This window comes from Oncorhynchus mykiss, chromosome 9, assembly GCF_057628025.1.
Source record: "Oncorhynchus mykiss isolate SJ-2025 chromosome 9, ASM5762802v1, whole genome shotgun sequence".
In the NCBI taxonomy this organism is placed as follows: Eukaryota; Metazoa; Chordata; class Actinopteri; order Salmoniformes; family Salmonidae; genus Oncorhynchus; species Oncorhynchus mykiss.
Genome location: NC_143030.1, coordinates 14,442,563 through 14,462,141, shown reverse-complemented (window position 1 = coordinate 14,462,141; position 19,579 = coordinate 14,442,563). Strand labels below are relative to the sequence as shown.

The following is a 19,579-nucleotide window of genomic DNA, read 5'->3' as shown; positions in this document are numbered from 1 at the left end:
GCTTTGACGGTTATTACAATTGAACAAAAAAAATTAAATTAAATCATAGGAGCAATTTTAAGCAAAAGTGAATAGCAATATGGATTTGGCCGACGATTACACACCTCATTCATTTTGTAAAAAAATATAATTTGACCGTTCACATTTATATACATTTTTTTCCCCTTTTTCTCGGTGTCACCAGTGTGTGTAGAGCTGCCGATGCACTGCATTGGCGCCATTTTCAAACTTCTTCTGCAAGAGAATGAATGTCTGGGTTGAAAAACATATTTAACGAATTAATTTATATTTTTTGAATTGCATTTAGAAGGGTTATGTTTTTTTGTTGTTGCAAGAATGATCGTTTCTTCATCGGACGAGGATGTATTTTCTCAAGGTACGCATTTTAGCAGGCTAGATAGCTGCATTGTTAGTAATAGTAGAGTAACTAACTAAAAATAAACAAAAGCTAACTGTAGTTTATGTTCGTTAGCCATGAAATATAGATTTCAACAATAATTGTAACCTAGTATTTCAATCTAAATCTACTGTAGCTAGCAAGGGTGACTAGCAATTCGGCTTTTACTATGTTAATATGACTTCGGTGGGACAGCCACGTTTAGTTAATGTTGAAATCTTTAGTTTGACACCGATACTAGATTGAGGCGAATTGCAAACGAATATATATATATTTTTAATACATTGTCAGAGGAAGCAAGCCAGTCGATGTAGTTGCTAAAATAAGTTTATTAAAAGTTACGGATAATGATTTTATTTCCAGAACAGATTTTTACTATCTCGCTGTCACACCCACGTTTTAGAGTACCAAAGGTTTGGTTCGCGGACCCCTCCCCAAAATCCGCTCATGACACCCCTCTCGAGAATCTACTCCACCCCCCCGTATGTTCAAATGAAATATGTGTTGAACTAGAACATAATCAAAATAAACTGCATTCAATTACAAAATGTTACAAATGGTTGAGTACATCGTTCAAATGTATTAAATGTGTAATATAAACGATCAAATGTGGGGTGGGAGGGCAAGTGGAAAACGAATCGCAAAGACATGATCTGAATCAGCATTTTTCTTCTCGACCCAACCCCCGTACTGTGCCATATAAACACTAAACATAATATATAGTTATAGCTATCATAAAATGTTACCTAACGATTTTACAAGGTTGCATTGGCCGGCTGGCTAACAGATCAGTGCTCCCTTAAGTTAGAATTAGCTTGCAACATTGTTACTTTCTTTGATGTGCAAATGATACTAAGTAGCCATCTAGTTCCCTGTAAAGTGTGCTGACGATAGTTGCCTGTCTCTCTCTTTGGCCGAAGCTATGTTGCCACCTGCTTACTTTTAGCTAAGATTTCCCTCTGATAAATGATACCGTTCAAGCATCAAGTTTTAGATTTAAACCGTAAATGTTTTAGTCGGTGCATCATTTCACATTCTCAATATGTGAATTTGTTGGTTGATAGAGATACATTTAGTTGCATTTGTTTCATGAAATATTTAGAATAATGCACAGGATAGATTGAATAGGGATTATTGAATTGATCCTAGTTAGAAACAGAGACCTCCATATCGAATCTTCTAGGTGCGTGCGTTTGTAACTGCGTCACGGTCGATGCCACGTACTGTACTTGTACAATACAAATATATTGTTTCCTCTGGTCCTTTTCATATCTTCAAATAGTCCCATTCATTGAACTGCATTCTAGAATAGATTCATATTTCGTGGAGCAAATCATTCATCTACTTTGCATGTATTTTCTGGTCAAGGAAAACGTATGCATGTCTATGAATCCAAAATAAAATAATATAGTGTACAGTTGCCTTGGTTTTGAAAAGGAATTACAGTACTAAACAATATGTCACGGATTTTACTGAATACCACACCCTAACCTTTTAATCTAAACTGTGTGTATATATATATATATATAAAGTATGATATAGTGTCTGGTCACTATTTGTTTGAGGTTCAGATTTCTGTATACTATTGCTAAAACGTCTACTAGTATCTTCTATTATAGTGCATTGTGTGTGTGTGTGTGTGTGTGCCATTTTAGCACAAGCCCTACAAAAATAGACAAGAAATATTCAATCTGACTCAGCTCAGACTTTTGACTTCTACAGAACCACAATATATTCAGGCTATCATATGGCACTGCTATGAAACAGGTGTTCTTTCAAATCGAGGTTGATTAAATGCATACAACATTCCTTATATGGAGTGAAATATATATCTTATTTTAACATGGCCTAATTTTGAGTAAAGGATGTCAGACAGTAAGACACAGAGCATTGCTGTATCATGGGCCACATTTGTATGTCTAAGTTCTTCCCAGGTGACTGACTGGCTAGTTGTAGAGTCTTTTTCTGAAGCTTCTGCGTCACGGTGCATTTTGTGAGGTTTGTGTGCGTGTATATTATCTGAAGCTATTTTCACAACGGAGTTGATTTGGGTTGTGTGCTTGGCTTGCTGAGGGTAAGATTTTAGACTTGATATTTCATTGATAGTTCTGAGGTTGGATATATTGACTGTCTTCTTAGCTCACACCACATGGCATATACTGGTAGGCTAATAATGATTGTCTGTGACTGGATTCATTTGTGCTTGCCAGTTGAATGCTGTGGCATAAAAAAAATCTAGAATGTAATGATTAAGCTTTTGTACTGGTCCCGGTTACCAACAGCTACCAGAATAACCAGACAGTGCCTATTCAGAAGTATTTGGATTCTGCCAAGTCAACTATGATATGTTTTATTTTGGAGTCAGAATCTTAGAATTGTGTGTGTGAAGTTTCAACATTCTATTTATTATTCTGGCATTCTAGGCCTTTGTCTTTTTATTTTCGTATTGTGTGTGCGCGCGTGTTTGTACGTGCACTCGTGTGTGTGTGTGTGTGCATTTGAGGCCCTCTGTCCTCGGTAAAACTATCTGTAGATCCAGTACTAGATTTTCTCCACGTTGTGTGCTTGCTCTCTTCCTTCCACTCCTCACTGAACCTAGTCAAATTATTTCAATGCTGCTTTTCTGTTCTATCTACAATGCCGGACACTTCAAAGGTCGGTGAGACTCAGATTGCAATTTTAAATATTTGTTGTATTTTTCTCCTCTTCTTTTCACTCGCTCGCTCGTCCTTTTCTTTTCTGTCAAATGCGAAATGGGACTTGGGCCAATCTTGGAAAGTAGTCGTATCTCAATTGTTTTTATTGTTCAGCTCGGGGACGTTCATTTGTGGTTTGTGGCTTATTACTTTTTTAATGACTTTTTGCTGAGAAACTCAGCATTGTCGCTGTGGCAAAAAAAAAACACACAAACGCGCAACAACACTTTCCTTAATTTTTATTTCCCTCTCTCTGTGCTTTTCCGCAGTCTAGCCTGTTCCCTCTTGTCCCCCTCCCTTCTCTCTCCCTCCCTCTCTCTTTCTCCCTTCGTTGGCAGAGTGAAAGCCTTGGCAAGACGTCAAGAAACCGAAGCGAGTGGCGTCTGCAGCTTGCACTAGTGCAGCCCAGACTAGACAAAAACTTACCCTCGCTAATTAATTTTTTCCAGCCGGACGCTTCACTCCACGACCCCCAAATTTCACACCCGTCTCCCCCGGTACCTCGTCAACCCCCAGATTTTTTTTCTGATTTTTTGGCGGCTCCGAAAATGACAATTTTTATTGTAGAAAGTGATGCCGAGGGAAAAAGAGTAACAGCTCCCCTTGCCTTTTTATGCCTACTAAGTTCCCAAGCCTCCTCACTAGCTTCAGCGTAGAGCCGAGAGGGACTGCACAGCACAGGAGCCTGCCCTGGGGCCCGGTGGGGGTGAAGAGGAGAGGAGGGGAGGGGGGCGGGAGGGTAAGTGGGACTATGGTTTGGGTGTAGTACGGGGGCATTTCATTTTTTAAATTTAACTTTTATTTATCCAAGAAGTCCCATTTGAGGTCAGAAGACCTCGTTTTTTTACTGGGGAGATGTATGGAGAGAGGGGGTGGGGGGTAAAGGACCAAAGGTTTTGGGGGAAAATTCTAGGACTTGGCTCAGGAAGTGTCCCCAATTAGAAAGGGAAGCCCCCCAATTATAAAGCTTATTTTACTTTAAAAATATATATATATTATTATTATTTTAGGTTGGGTTATTCCCCAAGTGATACAAATTTCCTGTAAGGATCTAAATCTAAGAATCTGTTGTTTTTTTCCGTTTAGAGTCAGTGTTATTAGTGAAGTTTTAGTTGAAGCTACGTGTGTGTGTGTGTGTGTGTGTGGTGTGTGTGTGTGTGTGTGTGTGTGTGTGTAGAACCTTGGCCTTTAGGACATTTTGAAGAGGTGCATTAATATAAGGGGAAATAGTCTGCTAACACACAAGGTGTGAACTGGATTGAATTTGAAGGTGGTGTTCAGATTGTTATTGCCTCCCAACCATTCCCCCGAGGTAAGTGAATCCCTTTTTCTCCTTCTCTTCTTTCCCTCTCTCTGTTTCAGGTATTTTAAAATGGTCTCTGGTTTGAATGGAGAGTGACAAGCATAGGCCAGAGGGAGAGACTGAAAAATATGTTCTTTCTACTACCCTGTACATCTCTCTCTCCCCTGCCCTCCCTCTCTCTTTCTTTCCTTCTACCCTGCTCGTTCTCGTTTGTTCTCTGTCAGTCCTCCTCTCTCTCCCCTGTTCTTTAGGCTCATTCAAAAAGAGTAAGGACATATCTGGCCATAGGGAGGGACAGAAACGGATGCTTGATGACTGCATTCTGATCACTGGCTTGTTTAAATGTCGTCTAATAAGCCTACTTTTTCTGATTTCAATAATACTATGAATGTGGTCGTGTGGCACTAGCCTCAAATAAGCTAGTAGTTTATACCTTCTGCTCTTTACATGGTTTTGAATGTCTAATTGCATGAAAGTTGTGAATTAGGTTGCAATTAATTAATACTGTTGGTTTTAGTCTCTGGCCCTACTAGGGCAAATGCTTCCTATTTGACCTTGAAGTTGTTTTCTCTCTTCCACATTGTAGGGTTAAAATTGTGATTTTGTTTTAAAGTCTAAAATTATGGCTAATTGGTGTTTAATTTGGTTAAAATGAATTCATATCAATAGTATCTTTGTGAAAAGTTTCATTTCGGTATACTTTATGCCTTGGAAATCCAACTTTTCTAAGTGTAAAGTTTAAGCACACCACAGGGTGTGTGCAATGTGTTTTTCTACCTCCCCCTTCCTAAAAAACAAATATTTTTCTTACTTAATACAACGACTATCACTACAATTACAATTTTAAAAAATCCATCACTACTTAGGTAATACTTTTTGTAGCTTTTAGAGATTTTTTTCCATATTTCAGTAATTAGCTTCATTGGCTAATTACTGTTCCTAGGTTGTCTCTCTGACTTTTTTTTCAACAGATCACAAAACGAATTCCAGATATGTGTCTTGATAAATCAACAAAACAAATGTATGAATTGGTTGTCTCTTATCTGTATTCTTAAACTGGAATCGTGTTAGCTTAGCCATATTTGAGGGACACATCAGTTCTGTTTAAACTGCCAAGTGACCCTTCCGTGTCTTGATAACACCATACTGTAGTGCATGTTTGACTTGTCTCAAATGTATATTCCATTGTGTGTTTGATTAGCCTGATTCGAGGGCCACATCAGTCCTAAAGCCAAGAACTGTCCCCTTGTAGCCACACAGTCAGAGAGGCCTGCCGTGCATCCTCTGCCCTCTGACTTTCACCCCCTCTCCCTCCCTCTCTCTGAGGTGTGTGTCTTGTGGTTGCTACGTTAGTTGGAGCTCAGGTGCATCGCTGCTAGTCAATTTCATTGTCAAGCTCACACCTGTGGGGACAGTTTCTCTCTTTGCCCTCGGCCTCCCTACTTTTCACTTCTCTTTTCTCCTTTCTTTTCCTCTCCCCCTCCTTTCCGTCCACACACACACACACATTTACTCACACACATGCACAGTCTACTCATATTTGAAGATGATCTTGTCTTGAAGACAGTGAGGTCCAATGAGGCCCTACCACGTTCCGTTGGTCTTTGCTGCACAGGGTGTTCCAGGAACATTTTCAATCCGGTTTCATTGTGGTGTCTGTCATTTCTATGATCAGGCCCCTTTTCTGTTCTCTCAAATATAATATATATTTGTTCTCTCAAATATATATATATATATATTTTTTAAATAGACATGTTCAAATTTCTACTCCTGTTTGTACTATTGGGATAGATGGTGGGGAGCTCGTCTTGATGAGAATCACTGTCTCTTCAGGTGCTCTCTTATTTAGAATAGGCACTGCTTGGCACACGTTTTAGCTATGATTTTACTTATCGAGTTAAATGTGTTAATTTCAACACATTATTTTTGTGAATCTGTTTGGCAGTCTGCAGTACATAATGTTATTGTTTCTGTGAGGAGGTGGTGGGGGGGGGGGGGGTAAATATGTTGGTCTATGTTCTAGGCAAAGGTAGGGTTAACGTATCTTCTTTGTTGTTGCAACCAATAATCATTATGAAATCATCAGGATCATTTTTAATGTATGGGGATGTGGTTCTGTTGGCTTGTATTTGTATTTTTCTGTCGCTTGTAGCAGTCTTTTCAGTACACAATCTCTGTAAAACCTAGAGAAAAGGGTAAAACAGGCAAAAATGGTTAGGATGAAATATTATACAAATAGTGTTGTTTTTTTAAAGTATATTTTTACGGACTAGGTTTCTTTACATTCTGATAAAATGTGAATAGATGAATGTGAGCACCTCTGGTGTAGTTAGTGAACTGTTCAGAGAGTGTCTTCTCTACTTCTCCTTAGTTCTCTTCTTCATCCACCATTTTGTCCACTTTCCCACCGCCCATTTTGTGCTCTCAAATAATTGAAGTTATGTAAATACATTTGTATTATAATTTAAATTCCTATCAATTACATTGAATTTACTCGGTATTGCATTTGCCAAGAAAATCATGAAATCAGTATCTCTTTGCTCTTTATATTTCTATTGAAGAAAGCACAACTCCTGTTTCTTTGATATAAACTCTAGAAGCAATTTGCCACAAGTGTAAAAATGACACGTCTTTAAACTATGCTACAGGCCTATATGTAAAATCTTGGTTCTGTTCTGTGTAATTTAAAGAAAGTGCGAGAATAAGCTTTTTCTGAACTATGAGTGGGAAAATCTTGTCAATGTTATGTAATTTATCAGTTGTTTTGTTATCTCCACAGCTCCATACCATGGAGTATCCCCCCTTCCCTCTCTCTCTCTCTGTCTGTGTCTGTCTGTCTCTCTCTCTCCCTCTCTCTCTCTGTCTCTCTCCATGTCTCTGTCTCCTGGGTACCCTCTAGCAGCACATCATGTTTTGCAGGCATATAAAAGCAACTCCAAATCATGATGTGCTGTCACTGGGAGCCCTTGGAATCACGCCCATTCCAAAAGAAGACTTCTGCAATTCACATTCTGACAGATCAATGTTGCATTCCTAAGCAGGACCCCCTTATCTGCACTGGCAGTTGATGTCAGTGGTGTTTGTATAATCTGTAACGTTGTCAGTGGTGTTTGTATAATCTGTAACGTTGTCAGCATGACAGTTTTACCTCAATGTCATGTGTTTTGCCCCTTTTTAGATTGGCATTCAGTTTGTTGCTAGCTTTTCAGCATGAAATGGTTGTTCCTCTCATTGGAAGAAAAATAATTTTATGTAAACACAACTTTGTGATTGTCAGTGTGACCTTTTATAATCCGATATTACTCAAAGGAAAGACAATGTTCCAGTTATTTCTACTCTAGGAATGAATCAAGTCACACTCCATTGTTACATTTATATAATTATAAAGACCATGATTCAGTGTTGATCCCTTCCAGTCTGACACTCCTAATGACAGAGGCCTTTGGCTCCAGACAGAAGGGCCTGGTAGTCCAGCTGGTTGGCCTGGCTACTGGTCTCTCCTCAGTTTGTCTGGAGACTGAGGCCTGTCGACCTGCCTGGTGGCGTCTCACTACAAACTAAGGCCAGGTGGTCGGATGGTCTCTACTCTCTTCCTCTCCAGTCTGACAGTCGACTTGGCTGGTCTCTTCGGTCTTTAGTGTCTCTGGCTCCAAAGAGAGGTCTATCCGTCTCTGTTGGCCTGGCTCTTGGGCTCTCCCTTGGTCTGCCTGCTGGTCTCTCTTCCTCTCTCCAGTGTGTCTGGCCTTAGCAGCACAACATTACTGGTAGCTAGCTGCCGTCTCCAGTGTGTCTGGTGTTAGCAGCACATCATTACTGGTAGCTAGCCTGTCTCTGGGCTGCCAGTATGGCTTGTGCTGCTAACGCCAGACACACACTTGTCTACAATACATCTTTATCCACCCATCAGCCTGGAATGGCATCAATTGCCGTGTTCATATTCTGTACTGTACCACTATTCTTTTACTCCGTAGTGAATTTTTATCAGCAGAAGCTGCGTTAGTGGCATCATGGTGGACTATTTTATGTTGTGTTTAATTTGATTCATAGCTTTTGGAAAACAAATGGGGGCTATTGTGTGGTAGTGTAAATGGGGTTTCACAACCCTTTACTGTGTCCACCAGTATCTTCAATTGTAAAGCATTTTATTTTAATAAAGACTCCTGATAAATTACTGCCAACTACATTAGTTGTATTAAAATTCCATTTTTATTCACCATAATTCAGCAAGTCACACAAGTAATTTCATCATCACTGTCTTTAGAGAGAGGCCTCTATACGAAACAGGCAGGGACAAATGTTTTTTTTGGGAAAACTGAAGGATGAAGGTGGGTCATGTTTTGATCAATGTTCTTTGCCACAGTGTTTCATAGAAAGGAAAATACTATACACTAAACTCAATTTGTAAACAATTCCTATGCCTTGATACAATTCTGAGTTCATAGCGACATTATCCAGTAGGATTTTCAAACATTTGTCTTTTTAGTGGTGGATTTCATGAATAACTCAATGATCCATTATAAACTGGTTTGAGCCCTGAATTCTGATTGGCTGAAAGCCATGGTATATCAGACCATATACCACAGGGGTGACTGTATTTTTACTGCTCTAATTACATTGGTAACCAGTTTATAATAGCAGTAAGGCTGTTCTGGGGTTTGTGATGTAGCCAGACACTCCGCATTGCATCATGTGTAAGAACAACCCTTATCCGTGGTGTATTGGCCATATACCAGGCCTTATTGCTTAAGTATACAACTGTTTACAATTGTCGCAGGGCTGCCTCGATAAAGGAATATTTTTGACGATAGGTACCAACATAATTCATGTATAGCCATAAACCAAGAGTGGCAATTGACACACTACAGGCCTTGGTCACTCGTATCAGCCTGGACCCTAGACTCACCGCACAGTGGCTTTTTGCATGGTACCAAAAAAACTAAGTATGAAAGAAAATAACACTATTTACATCCACCAACACATTCCTCATGCAAGAGAAATTTGTGTCTGAAATAATTATTTTGCCAGAGCAATAGCATCGTAGGCCCTGGCCAAAAGCAGTGCACTAAATAGGGATCCTTTTTAGACACAACCATAGAGATCTGCCAAAGCAAATCTTCTGAAGGATCTCAGCTGTTGTTCATAGAAGAGATGCCTGGGCTGCTCAAATGGCACCCTATTAAGTGCACTGCATTTGACCAGGGTACATGGGGATCTGGTCAAAACTAGTACACTATGTAGGAAACAGGGTGCCATTTGGGATGGAGCCAATAGGTCGTCTGAAGGTCGAATGGTGAGAGGTCAACGAGAGAGGAGCGGCAGGTCACTTGAGTTCATGATGAGGCCGGAATCGAGGTTCAGGTTGTCTGGAGAGAAAAACAACAACGGGGAAGAAACACTTTAGTTGAAAAATAGTGGAAGATCATAGAAATGTACTTTTCCCCCAGAAACTCTGTTATACATTATAGTTTCTGCAATATGTGAAAAGGAACATGTTAAATGAAAACTAAGGATCTCTATTTTGGGGGGAAATTATATATATTTATTTTCAACCATTTTCCATCCCCAAAATGTGAATTAAGCCAAGGCTTTGTTTTATGGTCAAACAGATGGAAAAGGGGTCTTAAACATCTTCCAGAAAAATATATCAAAACGATGTTGAAGTACAGACCCCTGCCAACATAACACTTTCATTTGAGAAAATGTTCTGCCTTCTATAAGTTTAAGAAACATTGCCTTGTGCTTTAACTCTGTTACCAAAAATATATACGCAACATGTAAAGTGTTGGTCCCATGTTTCATGTGCTGAAATAAAAGATCCCAGAAATCTTACATACACAAAAAGCTTCTCTAAAAATGTTGTGCACAATTTCTTACATCCCTTTTAGTGAGCATTTCTCCTTTTGCCAAGATAATCCATCCATCTGACAGGTGTGGCATATCAAGAAGCCGATTAAACAGCACGGTCATTACACAGGTGCACCTTGTGCTGGGGGGAAAAAGGCCACTAAAATGTGCAGTTTTGTTACACAACACCAATGCCACAGATGTCTCAAGTTTTAAGGGAGCCTGCAATTAGCATGTTGACTGCAGGAATGTACACCAGAGCTATTGCCAGAGAATGTAATATTCATTTCTCTACCAATGCCATTTTAGAGAATTTGGCAGTACGTCCAACCGGCCTCAACCGCAGACCATGTGTAACCATGCCAGCCCAGGACCTCCACATCCGGCTTCTGAGACAAGCCACCCCGACAGCTGATGAAACCAAGGAGTATTTATTTCTGAAATAAAGCACTTTTTTTGTGGGGAAAAACTCATTCTGATTGGCCTATGCCCTCCCAGGCCCACCTGTGGCTGCACCCCTGCCCAGTCATGTGAAATCCATAGATTAGGGCCTAATGAATTAATTTCAATTGACTGATTTCCTTACATGAACTGTAACTCTGTAAAATCGTTGATTGTTGCATGTTTATATTTTAGTTCAGTATATCTAAGCCCATATTTTTTTTTAATGAAAGTTCACATAAGTAACAAGAATGGGTAGACATGTCAAAAAGTGTTCTTGCTGATAATACATTTTGTTTATGAATTAAGTGATAACTTTCTGCCAATACTAAATCAGTAACTAGCTACAATGGGGAAATCAGTCACAAACTACAGTTGGGTTCACAAGTTTGGACAGTACAGTATAGTTGAGTACACTACCAAAGACATTATGATTGGTTCAGATTTGGTCTGGACCAACCAAATTTGGTCTTGTTTGCTCATTAAAATAATAGCCAGTGTGTAGAATAATCCCAAGTTATGCAAAGGAGGATATTGCATATTTATATACCTATTTAGGATACAACACCATGAAAACAATGACATTCATATCCATAATTATGCATTTCTGTCTAGTACAGATCAGTGAACCATGATGAAATTCCGTAACTGGGTGTAAACCCACTTCACTTACTGTAGTTCAATAACTAAAATATTATTTTTCCAAAGTCAACGTGTCATGTCATCGCTGACGCCCCATTATTTTGTTGAATCTTAATTCAGAGCAGATATTTAACTGAGGTTTTGGAAAACGTGGCCGCATAATGAGGGAGATTTTCTGTTACCAAACAATTGCATCTGCGCAGTTCTTTCAGTAAATGTGTGTTTGTAAAATGCTCACGTCATTGCTCGTAGAGTTGTAATGGTTTGTTCAACTTCGAAAATCAATGTTTTTTCTTTGGCATACATTTTAATTGAAAATTCAGGAGTCTCCGCACAATTCCTTTACCGTGGAATTGCCCTACAGTTTTCAGATACACCATTTTTTTAAAACCTTTATTCAACTAGGCAAGTCAGTTAAGAACAAATTCTTATTTACAATGGCGGCCTACCCCGGCCAAATAGATTGATCTTGATGAACAATAGCCTAATTCTTGGGTTCCCCTCAATCAGTCAATAGCAAAGGCTGTGCAATATCACGATCAGCAGTAGTGAATAGTAGTAACTAGGGATGCACGGTATATCGGTGAGTATATCGGAATCGGACAATATTAGCTAAAAATGCCAACATCGGCATCGACCTGATCTCTGTCTAGTTTAACACCGATGTCAAAGCTGATGTGTATACCTATATAACATAAGTAGATGATGTAATGACGCCACACAAAATACAGCTCTACACAGAACAAAAAGCAGAAAAATACTAATCGCACACTTACAACAACTAGACAAGCTGAAGTCCAGCAGTCATTTGAAAGAGTAAGAACATTTCAGCGAGACAACTCTAAGGTGAAATCCATTAACACCAAGATAACGGAATTCATTGCCTTTGACAATCCACTGTTCTCTGTCGTGGATGTTGGCTTTCGCCGTCTGGTCGAACACCGGTACACACTACCAAGTGCGCTATTTTCAGATGTTGCCTTACCACCGAAGTTACACAGCATTGTTGAAACACATCCATGAGCTACTTGCTATGGGCGTCACGACTGACATTTGGACCAGCGATGTCAGCCCTATAAGCATGCTGAGTCTGCACAGCGGGTCGGCATTTCCCCCCCCCCCCCCACACACACCTTTATTTAACCAGGTAGGCTAGTTGAGAACAAGTTCTCATTTGCAACTGCGACCTGGCCAAGATAAAGCAAAGCAGTTCGACACAAACAACAACACACACATGGAATAAACAAACATACAGTCAATAATACAGTAGAACAAAAGAAAACAAAAAGTCTATATACAGTGAGTGCAAATGAGGTAAGTTAAGGAAATAAATAGGCCATGGTGGCGAAGTATTTACAATATAGCATATTGCATGCTTAAGAATGTGCTGCTTCTCAAAAGTGCTGCTGCCATTTCAAATGGTATTTGAGAACATGTTTGAAACATGAACACACTAGCTAGCTTCATTCAAACAACTTACTGGAGAAATAAGCTCATCAACTGCGTCTGCAGCAGACATGATACCCTCTGTCATGGCATTGAAACACTCAACAAACTGCCCACACAGACCATGGGGTTAAAACTTACAAAAGTACTGGAGGCTGTGAACAAGTGATTCAGTGGCCTTCTCTCTGAGCCTCTTTACTGTGTCACCACCATGCTCCATGCTAGGTACAAGGACCGCTACTTCTTTAACAGGCATTCTCTCTGAGCCTCTTTACTGTGTCTCCACCACGCTAGATGCTAGGTACAAGGACCACTACTTCTTTAACAGGCATTCTCTCTGAGCCTCTTTACTGTGTCACCACCACGCTAGATGCTAGGTACAAGGACCACTACTTCTTTAACAGGCATTCTCTCTGAGCCTCTTTACTGTGTCACCACCATGCTCCATACTAGGTACAAGGACCGCTACTTCTTTAACAAGCATTCTCTCTTTACTGTGTCACCACCATGCTCCATGCTAGGTACAAGGACCACTACTTCTTTAACAGGCATTCTCTCTGAGCCTCTTTAGTGTGTCACCACCATGCTCCATGCTAGGTACAAGGACCACTACTTCTTTAACAAGCATTCTCTCTTTACTGTGTCTCCACCACGCTAGATGCTAGGTACAAGGACCGCTACTTCTTTAACAGGCATTCTCTCTTTACTGTGTCACCACCATGCTCGATGTTAGGTACAAGGACCGCTACTTCTTTAACAGGCATTCTCTCTGAGCCTCTTTACTGTGTCAACACCATGCTCCATGCTAGGTACAAGGACCGCTACTTCTTTAACAGGCATTCTCTCTGAGCCTCTTTACTGTGTCACCACCACGCTCCATACTAGGTACAAGGACCGCTACTTCTTTAACAGGCATTCTCTCTTTACTGTGTCACCACCATGCTAGATGCTAGGTACAAGGACCGCTACTTCTTTAACAGGCATTCTCTCTTTACTGTGTCTCCACCACGCTAGATGCTAGGTACAAGGACCGCTACTTCTTTAACAGGCATTCTCTCTGAGCCTCTTTACTGTGTCTCCACCATGCTCCATGCTAGGTACAAGGACCGCTACTTCTTTAACAGGCATTCTCTCTTTACTGTGTCTCCACCACGCTAGATGCTAGGTACAAGGACCGCTACTTCTTTAACAGGCATTCTCTCTTTACTGTGTCACCACCATGCTCCATGCTAGGTACAAGGACCGCTACTTCTTTAACAGGCATTCTCTCTGAGCCTCTTTACTGTGTCACCACCCTGCTCCATGCTAGGTACAAGGACCGCTACTTCTTTAACAGGCATTCTCTCTGAGCCTCTTTACTGTGTCTCCACCATGCTCGATGTTAGGTACAAGGACCGCTACTTCTTTAACAGGCATTCTCTCTGAGCCTCTTTACTGTGTCTCCACCATGCTCGATGTTAGGTACAAGGACCGCTACTTCTTTAACAGGCATTCTCTCTGAGCCTCTTTACTGTGTCTCCACCATGCTCGATGCTAGGTACAAGGACCACTACTTCTTTAACAGGCATTCTCTCTGAGCCTCTTTACTGTGTCACCACCATGCTCCATACTAGGTACAAGGACCGCTACTTCTTTAACAGGCATTCTCTCTGAGCCTCTTTACTGTGTCTCCACCATGCTCGATGCTAGGTACAAGGACCACTACTTCTTTAACAGGCATTCTCTCTGAGCCTCTTTACTGTGTCACCACCATGCTCCATGCTAGGTACAAGGACCGCTACTTCGATGCAGACAAGAAACAGAGTTAAAGTGAAATGTTACATACACCGCTGGACAAGATGGTAATGGACACAGTGACAGTGCGCACCGAGGAAGAGGCCACGGACAGACACAGCTGGACAAGATGGAAATGGACACAGTGACAGTGCGCACCGAGGAAGAGGCCACGGACAGACACAGCTGGACAAGATGGAAATGGACACAGTGACAGTGGGCACCGAGGAAGAGGCCACGGACAGACAGACAGACAGACAGACAGAGCTGAAACTTCACTGCTTGACATGTATGATGAAATCCTGGTTGAGAATGAAACGACTGAACAAATAAACAACGAAACAGCACAACAAGTGAAAGAAATAGGTTTTGATTATGTTTTACTGGCAATGCGGACATACATAAATGCCAACAAAATAACTTTTTGGTCAGTGTGGTGTGTGTAACCTTTATTTAACTAGGCAAGTCAGTTAAGAACAAATTCCTATTTACAATGATGACCTACCCTGGCCAAACCCAGATGACGCTGGGCCAATTGTGCGCCGCCCTATGGGACTCCCAATCACGGCCGGATGAGATACAGCCTGGATTCGAACCAGGGACTGTAGTTACGCCTCTTGCACTGAGATGCAGTGCCTTGGACCGCTGCGTCCGTGTGTGTGTTAACCATTTAACTGTACTAGAATGCTTTAAAGGCCGCTAACAGTTTTAATATCAATTTCAGGGTTTTTTGGCAAGGAAATTATCAGATATCGGTATCGGCCAAAAATAACATAGGTGCATCCCTAGTAGTAAAGAAGGCCGTTGTGTCTCTCACCCTGATCGAAGTTTAGTTTCTTGGAGTTGGATCCCTCTCCCAGTCCCTCCAAGTCAGAGTTCACATCAGAGTCATTCAGAGCACTCAGGGTCACGTCTGCTGGAACACGTTATAACACACAGGCAGGAAGAGAGGACGAGATGGTTAGCTAAATGTAAAAACCTCAAAAATATGATATGGACATTTTGTTGAAAAACAATACATCAGTATGACACTTTGATAAAATGCCAATAAATGGATGTTCCCACACTTCATGTCTTCATTAAGTGCCCTAAGTAGATTTCAGTGTGGAGTGTGAATAAAAAGCATTGCCTAGATGAATATAACTACAAAGCTGAATGATTCCTTCATCCATCCATCTCCACTCACCTGAGGTCTTCTGTTTCTTCATAGCGGGAGGAGCCACGGTCACGTTGCCCTGGAGACCTGCCGGCAAGATGACCTGAGCAGTTGGCACAGCGATGACAGTTGGAGTAGCCGTGGTGGCCATGGTGACAGCGGTCTTCTTCACGGTCTTCTTTGGGGAGTCGGTGGAGATGGGCATCCCACTCTCGTCATATAGCTTCCTCTTGACTGTGGTTTTAATCTGAGCCCTGATGAGGAGAAACAAGGTGGGAGGTTAGCGGTGGTGCTTGGGATTCAACCAGTAACCTGTCATCAAACACTTAAGAAAAAAGGAAACCATCATAATTTGATACAGATCTTTAGCACTAGTAGACAGACAGTACAACGGATGATCTTCTAGTGATGGTTTATCTCATCGGGGCCTGTGTCACTGATAGTCTATCTATCTTCTTAGCTTTGGAGCTCGCTACCTCTTAAAAGATCTGACTGGACACCACTTAGACGTGTTCAATGAGAGAAAGAGATACAAGGTAAGTCAGCGAGACCGGGTGAAGGAGAAAGAGAATAAATGACACGTAGACAGACATGCTTCTTTATTAGATCTATTTTGTTGTATTATTTGTTATACTACTTTGATATTACTGCACTGTTGGCTAGAGCTTGTTAAGCATTTCACTGTACTTGTGAAGGGGACAAATAGAACTTGATAAGAGGCCATTAGGAATGAGAAGACAGGGAGAGAAAGGGGAAAGACGAAGAAGAGTGTGTCCTTACACGGTACGCTCCTTGATGACAGAGCTGAGAGAGTTCAGGTCATCACCAAATCTCACCACGGCCGATCTCAGCTGCTCAATCTCAGTGTCCGTCCACTTAGCTCTGCAATGACACACAGGGCGTGTTTCAGATCCACTAAGCTACATTGCTGTTGGATTGCACAGATTGCAGAATCCCTGATCTACAAATCACCTTGCATCCTAAATAACTACCCATTATGATTACAGATCAGTCATTCTGCTCACCGAACACTGTTGCTTCCATTTCTCTTTGCCCCAACGTCTGAACACATCAACAACAGTCACCTACGAAGCATTGTTACCTAAGGGAAACAACTACTTCAAGGTCTCAGAGCAAGTGACGTCACCACCGCTAACTAGCTAGCCATTTCACAGCGGGAACACCCAGTCACTAACTAGCTAGCCATTTCACAGTGGCAATGCCCAGTCACTAACTAGCCATTTCACAGTGGCAATGCCCAGTCACTAACTAGCTAGCCATTTCACAGCGGGAACACCCAGTCACTAACTAGCCATTTCACAGTGGCAATGCCCAGTCGCTAACTAGCCAGCCATTTCACAGTGGTAACACCCAGTCACTAACTAGCTAGCCATTTCACAGCGGTAACACTCAGTAGGTGATCAGCAATTAATGCTCTATTTCCTCATGGTCATTCAGAACCCCTCAGACTGAGAGGATCACCTCCACCGCCCAGTGACTAAGAGAGGGTGTCATGTGCTTCGTGGTAATGACGTAGCAGTGTTTCCTCTGTGTTTTTCTTGGCATGAATATTCCACAGAGCACAGCAAATGAATCAGAGTCTACTACCAGTGACACAAGCCCCAAAATAACCAAGTCGTGGTCAGTAGACAGGCTTATAATGTAGAATAGAGACATGGAATGCTACATAGGCCAATCGATACAGTTCTTTATCTACATGCAACTTGGTGTGTGTGTGTGTGTGTGTGTTAGGGTTGAGTGATATTTGGGGAGACCTCTTCTACGATATGCTATTCCAAATATTGCGATAGCCGATATAATAATTCTGCGCCGCTAATGACTAAATGATTACGACTACAATTATGACATTATAGTTGCATTCTCAATATATGATCTTCATATGGCGAACAAATATCACTTAATTAATCTTCAACATACTAACTTATAAAACCACAGTTTTGAGTTGTAAAGTTCAAATAGAGTATAGTCTTGCACTTCACAATATATTGTCAATGTCAAATATCACGATATTCAGTTGAATCCTATATCGGCCCAACCCTACGCCGTGTGTTCCCCTCACCCTGCAGGGCTGGAGTCAGCCACGGGATGCAGCTGCATGGTCAGCTCACCCAGCTTAGTGAAAGCTGCTCCTGCTGCTGAGAAGATCTCTCCAACCTTGAGACATGAACCCAGAAAACAACTCAAAAATACGAATACCTTGGAATTATCCTTTCCTATTTTATTTTGATGCAGTAGCTAAGGTTGGAGTACAGTATGTATCAGGGTTGGCGTCAATTCCATTTAAATTCCAATTCTCTTCAATGATTTTGGATGAGGAACATTTTGAATTGGAATTTGGTTTACTATCTGAATTGACTGGCATTGAACCCAACCCTGGTATGTGTGACCAACTGTATAACAACTGCAAGGCAATGCCTGATGGCATATTATAGTAATATAGGACTTGTTCATGTTTTACAGATTTTGGTATTTTGTACTGTTCTAATGCAGAATTTAAATGTTTAAGAGCAGATAATTGAGTGTTTTTGCACCATGTAGACAGCGCCACCATGTGGTGGCTTATATACACGCATAAAGGACAACTTTGCCAAAACTTTAATTCAGCCACGTCCTTGCCTGACTTATCATAAAACGAATTATGCATTTTCAAAAGAGTTTCCTTGGAATAGCAAAGACAGTAAAATACATGTTTCTCTTTGGAATAAATCTAGCTATTGTTCTACACAGGTACAAATTGAAATTAACGACGTTAGCTTGCTATTTTGAACGTTAGCTAGATTTGATTTGCAGCATCTTGCTAAATAACAAATATAACGTTAGATAACAAGGGCTAAAACCAACCTACCTTCGTTGAGGCTGAAGTCATTTTGCTTTTTTGTAGTTGCTGTACTGACTCCGATTTTCCGAGAAAGAACACTATTTAGAGATGCTAGTTTAGTTTCAGGTTTAGCTAGCTTGCTTGCACTGCAGGCTGGCAAAACAAAGGACAACTTCGTCCGCGACGCGTCCTACAATATTGATATTCGTGTCTGCAATATGCTAATGGTTTCAGTGACCCGTTACATTTTAGTAACACAGTCCATGTGTTTTGTGTGAAATAATCAGCTATTTTTACGTACAATTAAATAAATAACACACACAAACGACATCAATAGACAAACGGAAGTCCTAACGTGCGCTGGTAAATTCCAAGCAATGATTGGTCCAAAATCCACGCGATGTGTTCACGATTGGTCCAAATTCATAACTATGTTTCAATTTTCTTTATCCCCTTTTAAACATTGTAGCGAATAAAGGAAAAAAAATATTGTAATGTCATGTCATCTTATAGCAGTGGCAACATAACATTACGTGAGGTTTCAAAAACTTTATAGCTACATTTCGACACAGTTATTGAGGGTGCGTTGGTAAATGCACTCTGGAAATCTACTCCGAGTTCAGAGCACTCTCGTCCGAGTGTGCCAGAGGGAAGAATAATTGAGAAAATTATGAACACGCAACAGCTGTTGAATATGCAATGTCGGCAATAAAAAAAAACGTTATTAAATTGTTGCCAGCAGTTACAGTCACTGACACTTAATATTTTCCACTGTTTAAAGATAATAACTAACGTAGCTAGCTAGTGTAGTTTAAGGTTGAGCTAGCTTGGTTGCAATGCAGGCTGTGTGCGCTCTGAACACTCCGAGAGCGAAACGCTCCTTATTTAAAAACGGACAATCTAACAACGTTCTGCATTTACGAACGCCCAGAGTACACTCAGGGACTCCGGAGTGAATTTACGAACACACCCTAAACACTTGGCCATGTCACTGGAACTGTTTAGTGTAGTTATCTCATCGGAAAAAATAATATTAAGTGGA

General features: G+C 40.9%; 1 protein-coding gene and 1 long non-coding RNA gene across 9 annotated transcripts; one reads left to right on the top strand and one right to left on the bottom strand.

The window, feature by feature from the left end:
- Positions 1 to 249: 249 nt before the first annotated feature.
- LOC149980766 (uncharacterized) lies at positions 250 to 10,709 on the top strand. The gene is made up of 2 exons (XR_016483090.1): positions 250 to 376; positions 10,550 to 10,709. It is a non-coding gene; the product is annotated as an uncharacterized LOC149980766 (long non-coding RNA).
- Positions 8,584 to 19,477, bottom strand: LOC110531451 (BPTF-associated chromatin complex component 1). Of its 8 annotated transcripts, none has more exons than XM_021614657.3 (6): positions 18,565 to 19,477; positions 17,779 to 17,873; positions 16,479 to 16,580; positions 15,729 to 15,952; positions 15,360 to 15,455; positions 8,584 to 9,759 (listed from the first exon to the last, which is right to left on the bottom strand). In XM_021614657.3, the coding sequence occupies exons 1-6, from the start codon at positions 18,583 to 18,585 to the stop codon at positions 9,695 to 9,697; spliced, it is 603 nt and encodes a 200-aa protein (XP_021470332.1). In that variant the 5' UTR covers positions 18,586 to 19,477; the 3' UTR covers positions 8,584 to 9,694. The 8 variants fall into 8 exon arrangements, with proteins under 8 accessions (XP_021470332.1, XP_021470331.1, XP_021470334.1 ...); XM_021614656.3 differs by having other exon boundaries at positions 15,360 to 15,458; positions 18,565 to 19,430; XM_021614659.3 differs by lacking the exon at positions 16,479 to 16,580 and having other exon boundaries at positions 15,360 to 15,458.
- Positions 19,478 to 19,579: the final 102 nt, after the last annotated feature.

Bases quoted from the DNA above. Each gene is read 5' to 3' on its own strand.
- LOC110531451 (XM_021614656.3), bottom strand. From the start codon at position 18,585: ATGACTTCAGCCTCAACGAAG. The intron at 16,581-17,778 runs GTGAGGGGAACA...GTGTCATTGCAG, and splicing joins GCTGACTCCAGCCCTGCAGG to AGCTAAGTGGACGGACACTG. The intron at 15,459-15,728 runs GTGAGTGGAGAT...AACGTGTTCCAG, and splicing joins GAAGAAACAGAAGACCTCAG to CAGACGTGACCCTGAGTGCT.